Raw genomic sequence first — 13,909 nt, forward strand, 5'->3', positions numbered from 1 at the left:
TTTAAAATAATTATGAACAAAAAATACTAGTATTATTGTGATAAAAGCGTGGGTGCTTTGTGCCATATTTTTCGTATATTGAGCGCCCGACGCTTTTATCACAATAATACTAGTATTTTTTGTTCATAATTATTTTAAAAATTATTTTTAACTTTTTAGTTCGATGTGCTTAAAAGCGTGTTTTATTAGTTTTTTTAAACTATATTTATTATATATATCTTAAATTAAAGCTAATGTAATGTACTTTATTATGCAAAAAAAAAAATTTCGGACTTTATTTTGTCTTCACGGTGAAAATGGCTACCGAATGCTATTTTTGTGTGAAAATTCTCGATTTCATATTTTACATTTTTAACTTTATAATATTATAACTTTTTGAAAAGTGTATGGATCAACACAATTTTTTTATGAGAAATAATATTTTTTAATAATCCCTTTTTCATTCGACATACTTTATCTTATTCAGGATATTAATAAGGAACTAGCAGATCATGTAGCTTTTGAAATAATCCACCAATTTTTTAAAATTAAACACTATCTTAAGATTTGCATCGAAGCGTTTTCTTTTATAGTGATTTTAATCACTGTCAGATATCATTATACTTGATCCAACTATGCCACGTTACCACTGTGCCGCGACATCCCTGTGCTGGATTTTTTATTATAAAAAAGATATAAGTTTTTAAGATTAGTGAAGAATTTTTTTTTACTTATAATATACATGAATATCAGCCAAACTGCACAAAAAAATTTTTTAAAAAATGTTAAGCTTACTTGAGACCTACTAAAAATATACCATATAATATAACGTTTATTATGATATCCACGCTATCAATTTTTGACTTGAAATTTTGAAACTAAGCAATTTGTATTCTACAGTAAAAATCAAACTATTTTGATATAATAATCATAATATTTGACTAAAAATTAAATAATAGAGGCCATTTTTTGTTTTTTGGGGTATTTTTGGTCAAAACACTAAAAACACATTGAGCCACCAGTAAACATTTTTTTAAAAATCTCAAATTTTCACAAAATGCCTATTTTGATGTATACAATAAATTTAAAATGGTTCTCATTAAAATTTCGAAGATCGACTTTTTTTGATCCATCCTAATGTTCATTCATGAATGTAATATAGAAATATTGCGTTTTTATTGTTACACTGATATTCTGGGATTAATACTTTTACTGAAGTTACTATGATTTAATGTACTGTGAGCCCTGTTTCAAATTGGCATAATTCATTACACTCGCCGTAGAAGATTGTTGTATCTTGAATATCTAGAGTTCCTTTATCGTTCCATCATTTTTCTTATATCCACCACTCCTAACCCAAATCTCTTTATTATTTCAACTGAGCATTGTACTACTCCAGGTTTAAAAAGTGTTTGAATGTTTTATACTCCAAAGGATAAACCATTTTTCATTTCTCAGTCTTGTTTCCCTAAGATCCACGATTTCGAGGCAAGTTTATTGTTTGTACCTGAACAATATTGTTTTCTAAGGTAGAGTTGTTAGCTCTGCGCTAAGCCCCTAAACTGAAATACCGGACTACTTTATCCAATTAAGGCCATAGTAGGGAGAACTGGACTAACTAATTAATCACTTCAGTTCACCATACTCTTTTAAAATAAAATATTTAGGTGTATTTTTTTATTATACTTCAATAACAAACCTAATATTTTATCAGTTGAATGACTCTGAAAAAAGTTTCACTCCATCCACACGTAATAGTTACACGCATGAGTTTATTGAATATGTGCATATGTCCCTTATAAAATATTTATTATAATATTACAGAGATTAATATGTTTTCCTAATGTACATAAAAAGTAGATAATTACTTTTTATCTACTTTTTTGAAGACTTTATGTATAAGTTATTAAGTTTAATTTACGACACTGATTATATTATTATATCTATAGATAATTTAATTTTAACTTACCAATAACTTTTAAGTTCAAATTACAGGTAGCTGAACCTGCTGAATTGGATGCAATTATTGTGTATATGCCACTATCTGACCTGTCCACTGAATATATAGCTATTGTTGTTGACCAATTATCTTGATCATCATATACACTAACGTGTTTACTAACTTCAAGAGGTTGGCCATTTTTATGCCAAATGATATTAGGTTTTGGATACCCATTATATTTTGCAATAACTTTCCACTGACTTAGAACTCTTATGATTTGCGAGGTTTCTGATTCAGCTACTTCGATTTTTGGTACATCTTGTACAATTAATTTACATGATGTTTCTACAGTGCCAGCACTATTTATTGCTTGACATGTATATGTACCCACAGACGATTCAGAGCATTCACTAATTATTAACTTAACTACATGGTTATCAAATGTAGAAGTCTTAGATTTATATATAGTGCCATTTTTAAGCCTGGAAATGAAAATTATTTTTAGTCAATAGTTTATAAAATCAATATTATTTGATTTGCTGTGAATCATCACAGAAATTCAAAAATGTATGTTTAATCAGGATTATGTTATGAATCAAAAAATGGAGGTAGACCTGTTACGCTGTAAATAGAGTGATTCTTATATCATAAATTATTAACAATTTAAAGTAATGATTGGAGATGAGGCACGGGTGTAACAATTTTTATTAGTAGACATTTGTCAAAATCACTTATTTTGTAATATTGGTCAAAAGTTGTTATCAACCATTATTTTTTTTAATTAGATAATAATTATAAAATAAGCTAGTAAATTATGTATGTTGCCATTTGAAAAAATAAAGTTGATATCCTTATAAGATATAAGGAACAAACATAAAAGATATTTCATGATTGATAAGCATTAAATAAGAAATATTTAATATATTTCATTTATTTTTTAACTATTATGTGGTTTATGGACACATGCATTTTACATTCTTTAAAATTAATAAGCGTGTAAAAAAATATATATATTGCAAAATAATTAGGGATACAAATATAAATACTTCAAAAAACAAATGAAATATCTTATAATATAAATTTTACCATTTAATTTCAGGGGTAGGTTGACCAGATATCACACATTGAATTGTAGCAGTTTTTCCTAGACTGACAGATAAATCTGAGAGAGGTTCTTGAACAATGGGTGGATAAAATGAACCTATACTAATAATTTTCACGTATTTAGTGTTATGAGAAGAAGGTCCAACACCAGCACAATTTTTAGCTGCTACTTTGAACATAATTTCATGTCCACTTGGTAGATTAGAAATTTGGTGTGTGGTATCAGTTACTTGTATTTTATGCCACCTATTTCAAAAAAATTATGACAAAAATATAATTTCAATTAAATTATAAAAAATTGCAAAGTTATATGTTTATCACCTAATTAAACAAAGGTAACTTGTTATTTTTTGTTACATAATGCCATTAAATAAAAAAAAAAATAAAAGTGAATGAACTTTTTAACCATTTTATAATTTTTTCTTGAAAATTACCATGTTATTTTTGTTAATAGTAATATTTTAATTTAGGTCATTTTTTTCTAGGATATATTGATAATGGATTAGTGAATTTAAATATTATATTAATTAAAGTTTCTATAAAAATTTCCAAAACAATTATAAATCCTTTATTTATATTTTATAGAGAGAAGAATCATATAAAACAGTAAAAAAGTTCTTTGGAGTACATACAATCAATTGTGGAGCAATATAAAATAAAAAAGGAGAAATTATTTATGAGCAAGAACAGGTTGTAGATAGATGGAAGGAATACATTGAAGCATATGATGAAGAACTAGTTGTTACAGATTTAGAAAAAATAAATGATATGGAGCAAGATGAAGAGTGTGTAGAATTTCCGATATTAAGAGAAGAATTTGATAAAGCATTAAAAGATTTAAAACCAAAGAAAGCGGCAAGAATAGATGAGGTCCGAGTCGAGCTTTAGAAGAAAGTAGGAGAAAATATGGTGAATGAATTATTTAAACTCATTAGAGATATTTATAAAACGGCGGATATAAACCTACCGATTATGTAAAGAGTATATTTATTACCATTCTAAAGATGACATTAGCTAAAAAGTATGAACAGTATCGAACAATTAGCTTGCTCTACCAAGCCAGATTTTAACAAAAATTATGTATAAGAGAATGGAAAAGAAGATAGAAGAAATATATTATCAGAGGGCCAATTAGGATTTAGTAAAAATATGGGTACAAGAGAAGCAATATTAGTTTTATTAATAGTGGAAAAAAAATACGAAAATATAAGTCGACGTTTATTGCCTTTGTTGACATTGAGAATGAATTCGATAATTTTAGCTGGGAAATAATGTTAAAAATTATGAAAAGAGCTGAAGTTGCAACTACGGAAAGAAAACTGATACATCAATTGTATAAAAATGAAATAGCAATCATAAAAATGGGAGATATTTATAAAGAGTTCAAAATAAAAAAATATGTTAGACAGGGATGTACATTATTACCTTTAATATATAATGCATACATTCAAGAGGCCATAGATATTATAAGAGAGAGAACACAACTAGGAATAAAGGTAAATGGTTACAGAATAGACATGCTGAGATGCGCGGACGAAAAGATCTAAAAAAGATTATAGGAATATTGAAACATGTGATGGAAAAAGATTTACATATGAAAATAAACGTAAAGAAGACGAAGTCCTAATAAAAAAAATTGAAGGACGATAAAACTGTAGAACAAGTAGAAGATTTCATATATTTGGGTAGCACTATAAGCTTTGATGAGAGATGCAAAAAGGAAATTATACAGAGAATATCCCTAGCTAAGGTGACATTTAATAAGAAAAGAAGTCTTTTTTACTTCAAAAAACATTGACTTGTTATTAGATAGAATCTACTAAAAACGTACATCTGGAGCATCATGTTATATGGATGCGAAACATGGACTATTACAAGAGAAGAAATGAGAAGAATAGAGGCATTCGAAATGTGGTGTTACAGGAGGATGGAAAAGATAAGTTTATAGACGCAGGGAAACAATGCAATGGACGCAGGCAATTATGCTGATAAATTGCGTAAATTTGGAGTGTTTCTATTGGTTGAAATATACGTGGTATTTTTAATTTTTAAATAATTATTAAATTAATGTATGATGTACATTATTAAGGCGTCTGGGTACCGACCGCTTTTTAGTCAAAAACAACCCATTTTTGTTCCATCAGTATTAAGTTAAAAATGTAAAAAATAAAATCGAGAATTTTCACACAAAAATAGCATTTGATAGCCATTTTCACCGTGAAGACAAAATAAAGTCCGAATTGTTTTTTTTTCATAATAAAGTACATTATATTAGCTTTAATGTATGATATATATAAAAGTGTCCGACTTTCCGGAACACTTTCAAAAGTTATTTTTTTGTGAATAAGTTGTCATTTTAAATCTTCCCCTGTGGGCAGGTAAAGCGTTAAATTTATTAAAAAAAAATATACTAAATGATAGTTAAGGACATTAAGCATCTATTTACAGCAAAAAAATTAGCGATTTTTTAAATTTGTAATTTTTTTAGAGGTTTCCTCCATTTATGGAGAACGAGGGAAATTTTTTGAGAGTAATGTCTTCGACTAGATATGATTTGTGATCTTTTGACGTATCGTTGAAAGAAATCAGTTCGATGAGAGCTGAAAAAAAGTGAAACAGACACAAAAAAAAAAAACACATCATAGTATAACCAATACCTTCTCAGCTTCGTATCGAATCTAAAAGTAAAAGTACCGGTGTACCGAGTACTTTGGAATCGTTACTTTTAAGTAATTGTACCGAAAGGAACAAAAATTCCCACTACTGATGTATATATATATAAATATAACATCTTTTTTACTAACAATTGTTATCATGAGAATAGTAATAGGTAATATGGTACCAAAGTTATGAATAATAATAAATTGCTATGACTTAAATTAACTTTTAATCTTTTTAATAAAATTTTATTTCAAGTAACATAGAAGTACTCACATCATAAACTCTTCTTTATCATGATACTCAATAATATAATTTTCAATTTGTGAATTACCATCATACTTTGGTGGTTTCCAATGTAATGTTACCGAGGTATCTGTAGTCTCGATAACTTCTGGTACTTCAGGTTCTCCAGGAACTTCTACAATGTTGTAATAAATTTAAATATAATAATTAAAAGTCATTATTCAAAGTCATAAATGTATTTATGGTTATGTATAGTTTTAAACAACTCATAAATTTAAATAAAACTGTACATCAAAATAACTTTCTAAAATTAATAAAAACAGCATTTACCAATTAATATGATTCTTAAAGTTTCCATGACTTCACCATAGTTATTTTTTAATTTTACAGTTAAAATGCCAGTATCAGATGAAATTATGTTTTTAATGGTAAGATTAGCTGATGATTCAAATAACGAATAAGATACCTAAAAATATTTGAATTTAAATTAATAAATAAGTTATTAATATTAATCAACAGGAAAAATATTTTTACATACTCGATCTGATTTTTTTATCAATGATCCGTTAATGAGCCATTCTACTGATACTGGTGTTAATGAAGTAAAAGTTAAAGTAACATTTAATTCATCATTCTTCTTCAATCTGTATTCTTTTTCAATTCTAATAATTTTAGGTGGATCTTCTTTAACTGAAATATTTTAGATAAATAATTAAGGATTATTAAACTATGTTATTTTTATTTATAAATAAGTTTTAAATATCTTGAAATTACCTTCAACTTTTAACTTTGTAGATGTTTTAACATTTGTAGCAGTACATGAATATTCAGACTCATCTTCACGTAAAACATTTTTTATAATAAGAGTATGAGTCTTTCCTTCAGATATAATGTTATATTTTTTGGACTCCTTGATTAATTTTCCTGATCTATATTAAATATTAATATAAAAATTACTTTTTTGTAGAAAATAAAATTTTTCTACAATATACCTGAACCATTTAACTGGAATATTTATCTGGGAAACTTCTACAAGTAATTTGACATTTGTATCATTAATTGCAAGTGTTACTTCAGGTAATTTTTTAGTAAATTTAGCTTTTGGTTCTAAAAAATAAATATATTTTTTAATAAATTAGTTATCTAGTTTTATTTTTATTAAAAATTAAAATAATGTTTAGAAGTATAATCAATTTGTTTTAAAAATATGTCTAAAATTATAAAAGTTATTTTAAAAAAAAGGTAAATTATTTGCTGGTTTAAAAGTTATTAAAGATGTCAGAACATAATACATAGAATCATTATATCACTATTAAAATTAGTTAATACATTTATTTTTAATAACTTCCATTAATCATAAAAGCTAAATAGATTATTTTTTAAAGTGATTTATAAAATGTTTTCACTTATAATTTAATAATAAACTATTAATATTCTGATTATTTTGATATAGAAAAATGAAATTTTTTAGTTAAAATTAACCTTCAATAGTAAGAGTAGCTTTGCATTCTTGCTCATGGACTTGACAACTATAAACACCAGAATCATTTTTTGATGCTTTTACAATTTCGAGTTTTTGACGTTTTCCATCAATAGTCAATCTCACATTATTGCTAAGTTGTAATTCTTTACCGTCTTTCATCCATTTTACCAAAGCGTCTCCTTTCGTTAGTTCAATATCAAACAACACTTGTTCTCCAAAAGCAACTTTTTGATCTTTTAATTTAGTTATTATTTGTGGTGCTAATTCTAATTTAAAATAAAGTTGATTAGTAAAAGTAAATATCATATTTTGTACATTTTAATTACCTATGACATTTACTTCTGCAGTACATTCTTGATCTCCTAAAGAACAAGTATATTCACCATCATCATGCACAGAGATGCTTCGTATAATAAGCTTTCGTATTTGACCATCTTTTTCAATAAATATCTTATTTTTCAAGCCATCAGTAAGCATTTCTCCATCCTATAAATTTACTTAATTTTTAAGTAAAAATATTATTAAGTAAATTATAAAATAATTAATACATTTACCTTATGCCAGGTAACATCAACTGTTTCTGATGTTACTTCCACTTCCATTATAGCACAATCATTTTCTTTTACTTCAATATCTTCTAGTTTCTTTATAAATTCAGCTTTTATATCATGAACAACTACTGTACAGGATGTAGTATGGTTTTTGACAATACACGAATACTTTCCGATATCCAGAACATTTGATTTCTTAATAATCAAACGATGAACTCGTCCATCTTGATGAAGTTCTCTGTGATCCATTCCAGTAAGTTCTTTGTCATTAAACAACCATTTGGTAGTTACTGTATGGGACGTTTCACATTCTAAATATATTGGCTGTTTCTCATCAACTTCTATTATATCTTTGAGAGGTCGAGTGAAAGTTCTACAAGCAGCAACATTAAATTAATTAATGTATTTTTTGTTTAAAAAAATTATTCAGGAACAAGGAAAAGTTATTTTAAAATTAAGATTAATATAGCAAAAAATGATAAAAAAATAATATAGTTAGAAAATAGTTTATTTAATAGTTATAGTAATACCCAATTTAATAATAAAAAAAAAAAACCAATAATATTACAATTAAATCGTCATAGTAATTAGTTAGATTTAAGACACTATATATACAGAGTGATTTTTTTATCATAACCCACTCAATTACTTACAGAATAAATACATTTAAACATTTTTTTTTTTTTAGTTATCGTTAGTTACACATTATTCTTGAATTATTAACTATGTAATCATTTTTAAGTTCATCCCTTATACCCTTATGTAAGGGGGTCAACTTTGTTTTTTTAAATGGTAACACATATTTTTAATTTAATAAAATATTTGAGTTTTTAATTTAATAGTAAATGGCATTTGAATTTTTAATATAACTTTATTCGTTTATTAGATATAAATATTTAAAGTTTCAAATTTTTGAGTTAATATATATGTATAATACACAAGGTATTACAAATACAGGTAGCTAAATGGTTTTTTATTCAATATTCGCAGGTACACAGCATTGTTATTATCAATGGTAGTAAGACACATTGTTGTGAGTTCATAAATACACTAACTGACTATATAAAAAGTATATCAATTGATAGTCATAATTGATCATAAACAATCCATGACTGTGACAGCGATGTCATAAAAACCATTTAGCTACCTGTATTTGTAATACCTTGTGTATTATCTATGAATATTAACTCAAAAATTTGAAACTTTAAATGTTTATATCAAATAAACAAATTAAGTTATATTAAAAATTCAAATGCTATTTACTATTAAATTAAAAACTCAATCATTATATTAAATTCAAAATATATGTTCCCGTTTAAAAAAACAAAGTTAACACTCTTACAAGGCATAAGGGATGAACTTAAAAATGATTACACAGTTAATAATTCAAGAATAATGTGTAACTGAAGATAACTAAAAAAAAAAATGTTTGGATATATTTATTCAGTAAGTAATTGAGTGGGTTATGATAAAAAAATCACTCTGTATATATTTAATTATATGATTATAAATTTTTATTAAAAATTCCAATATTTTTTGAAATTTGGTAGTTTTAAAAGATGGGTAATTTTTGACACTTAAAAATTTTTAAATAAAGATTTATGATACCAATCATAAGCAAATAATTATTTAAAATTAATATTTATATTATTTTAATAATATTAGCTATGGATTATCTATAATTTTTATTCTTAACTCAATTAATAATTTACTTACACCAACGGAACATCTACTGAAACTCTTGCACCATGTGTGGTAATTCCCAGCGTATTAGATGCAACACATTTGTAGTCACCTGCATCGTCTTCACTATCCGCATTCAATATTTCCAAAACAATGTTTTCACCATCAAATACTTCTTTTTTTTTAGGTGAAGCTAATAATGGTTTGTTGTTTCTAAACCATAAAACAGTTGGAACTGGATTACCAGTAACCCTTGCAATCAAAGTTATAGTTCCATTTTCTTTTACAGTTTGCTCTTGGAATCTTTCAACAAATAAAGGTGCTTGTGGACCAGGAAGTACTGCAAAAAAGTTGATTGAAATGGAAATCAAATAAACTTAAGATTGAATTTTTTTAAACATACAGGGTTATTTGTTTTTCATGATTCACTTAATTAATTGCAAAATAAATACAATAGTTACATATATTTCTAATTTATCAGTTATTAATTACTTTTTAGCATCATCCCTTACAACTTATAAAAAATAGCTTAATTTTTTAAATGGCAATATTAACATATTTAACTAACTTATAAAATAGGAAAGTATCTAATTAAGAAAATAATGGGTCAATAACAACTTATAGACCAGTATTTCAGAAGTAATAACTGTATTATATTCCATTTTATTAAACTTTAACCGTACACCACATAAGATGTGGAATATAAAGAGGCACGGTTATAAATATTTCTATCACTAAACATTTCTCAACCAAACTCTTTCTCTTCCACAAGCATAAAAGCGCTTATAGTTTCCTTTTTTTTGGTCTACTCAACCTAATCTTCCTTCAAAATTCATTTCTACAACGTTTCTTAAGGCTTCCGATTTTTCTCTTCTCATAATATGACCAAACCATCTAAGTCTATTTTCTCTCATCTTATCCACGATTGACACTACACCTATACTCCCTCTTATATACTCGTTCCTTATCCTATTTGCTTTAGTCACTCCACTCATCCATCTAAGCATTCTCATCTCTGCTCTACTTTCTTATCATCCGCCCAACACTTTGAACCATACATCATAGCTAGTCTCACTACAGTCTTGTAGAATTTACCTTTCAGCCTCATTGGAATTCTTTTATCGCATAATACACCAGACACTTCTCTCCACTTCAACCACCCGCACTTAATCCTGTGTCTTACATCCTCGTCTATGCCACCACTCTTTTGCACAACTGATCCTAAATACTTAAAACTCTTTACCTCTTCAATCACGTCCTCGCCTATTGTCACTGACCTCCTCATTTCACCTACCTCGTGTTCTCCTTTGTCAAATTCGTACTCTGTATACTCTGTCTTAGTTCTACTTCTTAAACCCTTTTTTTTTCAAGAGCTGATCTCCACACCTCTAGCCTTTGATTAATTTCCACCCTATTTTCTCCTATTAACACTATATCGTCAGCAAACAACATGCACCACGGCACCTCTCCTTGTATATCTCTAGTAATTTCATCCATCACTATAAAGAATAAGTAAGGGCTTATAGCAGAACCTTGGTGCAATCCTACTCTTACCCGAAAACATTCTATTACTTTTATTACTATTACTATTACTATTACACTTTTTACCCTGGTACAAGTGCAATCATACACATCTTCTATTATATTAATGTACCTTTTCGGAACTTCTTTTCTCATTAATGCTTTAAAACCTCTCTCGGTACCCTATCATACGCTTTCTCCAAATCTATAAATACCATACACAGCTTTTTCTTCTTTTCTCTAAAACTTTCTGTTAGTTGCCTCACACAAAATGTTGGCTCCATTGTTGACTTATCAGGCATAAATCCAAACTGGTTTTTATATACCGATGTCTCATTTCTTATTCTCTTATCTATTATCTTTTTCCAAATTTTCATACTATGACTCATAAGCTTTATGCCTCTATAATTTCCACACTCCTGTATGTCACCTTTACCTTTAAATATTGGCACCATAATACTACTATTCCTCCATTCATTTGAAATTTTCCCTTCTAATAAGATTTTATTTAAAAATTCCTTCAACCACCTTATGCCAACACCGCCTAATATTTTCCATACTTCTACTGTCACTTCATATGGTCCTACTGTTTTATTCTTTTTCATTGATGCCACAGCCTACCATACCTCTTTCTAACTAATTAAATCTACCAGTCCCTCATTCCACGAGATATCCTCTAATGTCTCTTTTAGGTACTCCTCATTCAATAATTTTTCAAAATACTCTTTCCACTTTTTTTCACATAGTCATCACTCGAGAGTACCTTATTATCAACACTTTTTATACACCCTATATAATGATAATCTTTAGACCTTTTCTCTCTTATCTTTGCAAGTCTATAAATTTCTTTCTCGCCTTCCTTTGTTCCTAGCCTATCATAAAACTCATCATACCTTTTAAACCTCGCCTTACTTAGAAGAGTGCAGCTAAGAAATATCTATTGATAGAAATATACACTTTAAAATCGCCTACAAAATAAAAAATGTGAACAGTATCTTTATTCAATATAGTAGTTATTTTGCTAGTAATTGAGACAGTTATGATAAACTAATCATTCTGTTTATATTTTTTATTGTACCTTCTACAATAAGAGAACACGTTGTTTGCACAGTACCCAATTCATTAGAAGCAATGACAGTATATCTAGCAGAGTCACAAGATGTCGGTTTATTTATTTGTAAAGTATGAACACCATCTTTAGAGACAATTGTTTTAATGTTAGATATTTTTTTATTATTTTTTTGCCATTCAATCATAGGCTGAGGTTCTCCACTGATTTGAGTACTTAATATTGCAGTTTCCCCTTCATTAATTGTAATATCATACAATGGTTCTAGTATTTGAGGTTTTTCAGGATGGCCAGTTTTTACTTTTAACACTAAATCCATTTTTGCTTCTCCTTCTCTATTTTTAGCTACTACCGAATAAATACCTTCCTGTTGTTTCTTAACATCTGTTATTTTTACTGAGCTAACATAAAAGTGCATGTCAGAATAAGTTTCGACTTTGACTGAACCCATACTAAATATCTCTTTGCCATTGTAATGCCAAAATATATCAGGTTCAGGAACTGCAACTAATCGACATTCCAAAAGCACATCTGAATATTCAACTACACATGTAGCTTTCGGTTTTCGCGAAAACGTTGGCGGGATACCTTCAAGTATATCAGCTAGAGAAGACTCCCTGAAAACAAACAATTTTTTTAACTCATTAAATATAAATATACAAAGCAATTAGTTTATCACGACCCACTTAATTAATCAAAAAACAAAAATAATAATAATAATTTTTTTATTGGTTTCTTTTAGTTCAATGTTTTTCTCAATTTATCAATCATGAAATATTTTTTTTGTTCATCTCTTATATCTTATAGGGGTGTCAATTTCAATGTTTTATGGAAACATATTTAATTAATTAGCTTATTTAATAGATAATGATCCACTTAAAAAAATTACTGGTCGATAACAACTTTCGGAGCAGTATTTTGGAAGTTATTATAATAATGATTGGAGATGAAAAATAGGTTATGTTATTTATATTATTACTCATTACTCTGTCACAAAGCTTAAGTTGAAAAGTTAAGTTTTTGTGCAAAAGTTGCTACTTTGAATACCTTTTGTGGGCAATTAAAGAGTTAGATTTTTAAATAATGTACACCAAGTGAAAAGGAAATACCTAAGGTAATTATGTAAAAACAATTTTTTTGATTCGTTTATTTTTAATGAAGTTTAAAAATGTCGAAATTTATCATTATTAAAAATCGTAATTTTTTATGGATTTCCTCCATTTACAGGAAACAGGAAAAATTTATCAATTATTAAGTGCAATGTCTTTAACCTTATACGATTTGTAATTTTTTGATATTTCGTTGAAAGAATCAGTCTGGTGAGAATTGAAAAAAAGTGGCGACAGACGTAATAATAAAAAACATATGTAAAATAATACTTTCTTAGCTTCGCATCGAAGCTAAAAATTTCTTCAAGTCTTTATATTGAAACGTTTATACTAGTTTCAAAAAATTAACTAATCAATACTCAATTAATTTTCAGTATCATTTAATAATCAATATAATTTTTTAGCCAATACAATCTTAATAAGTAAAATAAAGTGATACAGAACGTAGTATTATTCTCATACGTGTGTTAAGTCGTTTCAGTTTTCATCATCAGTTGCGTTTTTATAGATGTTATGGGTGGTGTCACACTCCTTTAACTTTTATAAAAATTATAAGTGGTCGGT

The 13,909-nt window shown here is 27.2% G+C and overlaps 1 protein-coding gene across 50 annotated transcripts in view; it reads right to left on the minus strand.

Moving 5' to 3' along the window:
• LOC126904244 (titin) overlaps positions 1-13,909 on the minus strand; it is a 130,847-nt gene that overhangs the window by 8,690 nt on the left and 108,248 nt on the right. For all 50 annotated transcript variants that reach the window (XM_050683111.1, XM_050683109.1, XM_050683114.1 and 47 more), the window contains 12 exons: positions 12,246-12,853; positions 9,680-9,986; positions 7,967-8,336; positions 7,739-7,898; positions 7,412-7,678; positions 6,922-7,036; positions 6,704-6,858; positions 6,468-6,619; positions 6,260-6,395; positions 5,960-6,104; positions 3,008-3,271; positions 1,949-2,403 (listed from right to left, as the gene is read on the minus strand). In XM_050683111.1, the coding sequence (XP_050539068.1) occupies positions 1,949-2,403; positions 3,008-3,271; positions 5,960-6,104; positions 6,260-6,395; positions 6,468-6,619; positions 6,704-6,858; positions 6,922-7,036; positions 7,412-7,678; positions 7,739-7,898; positions 7,967-8,336; positions 9,680-9,986; positions 12,246-12,853 (3,134 nt within the window). The remainder of the gene's footprint in view (positions 1-1,948; positions 2,404-3,007; positions 3,272-5,959; positions 6,105-6,259; positions 6,396-6,467; positions 6,620-6,703; positions 6,859-6,921; positions 7,037-7,411; positions 7,679-7,738; positions 7,899-7,966; positions 8,337-9,679; positions 9,987-12,245; positions 12,854-13,909) is intronic.

Source organism: Daktulosphaira vitifoliae, unplaced genomic scaffold (genome assembly GCF_025091365.1).
Source record: "Daktulosphaira vitifoliae isolate Bord-2020 unplaced genomic scaffold, ASM2509136v1 Scaffold_4, whole genome shotgun sequence".
Classification (NCBI taxonomy): domain Eukaryota; kingdom Metazoa; phylum Arthropoda; class Insecta; order Hemiptera; family Phylloxeridae; genus Daktulosphaira; species Daktulosphaira vitifoliae.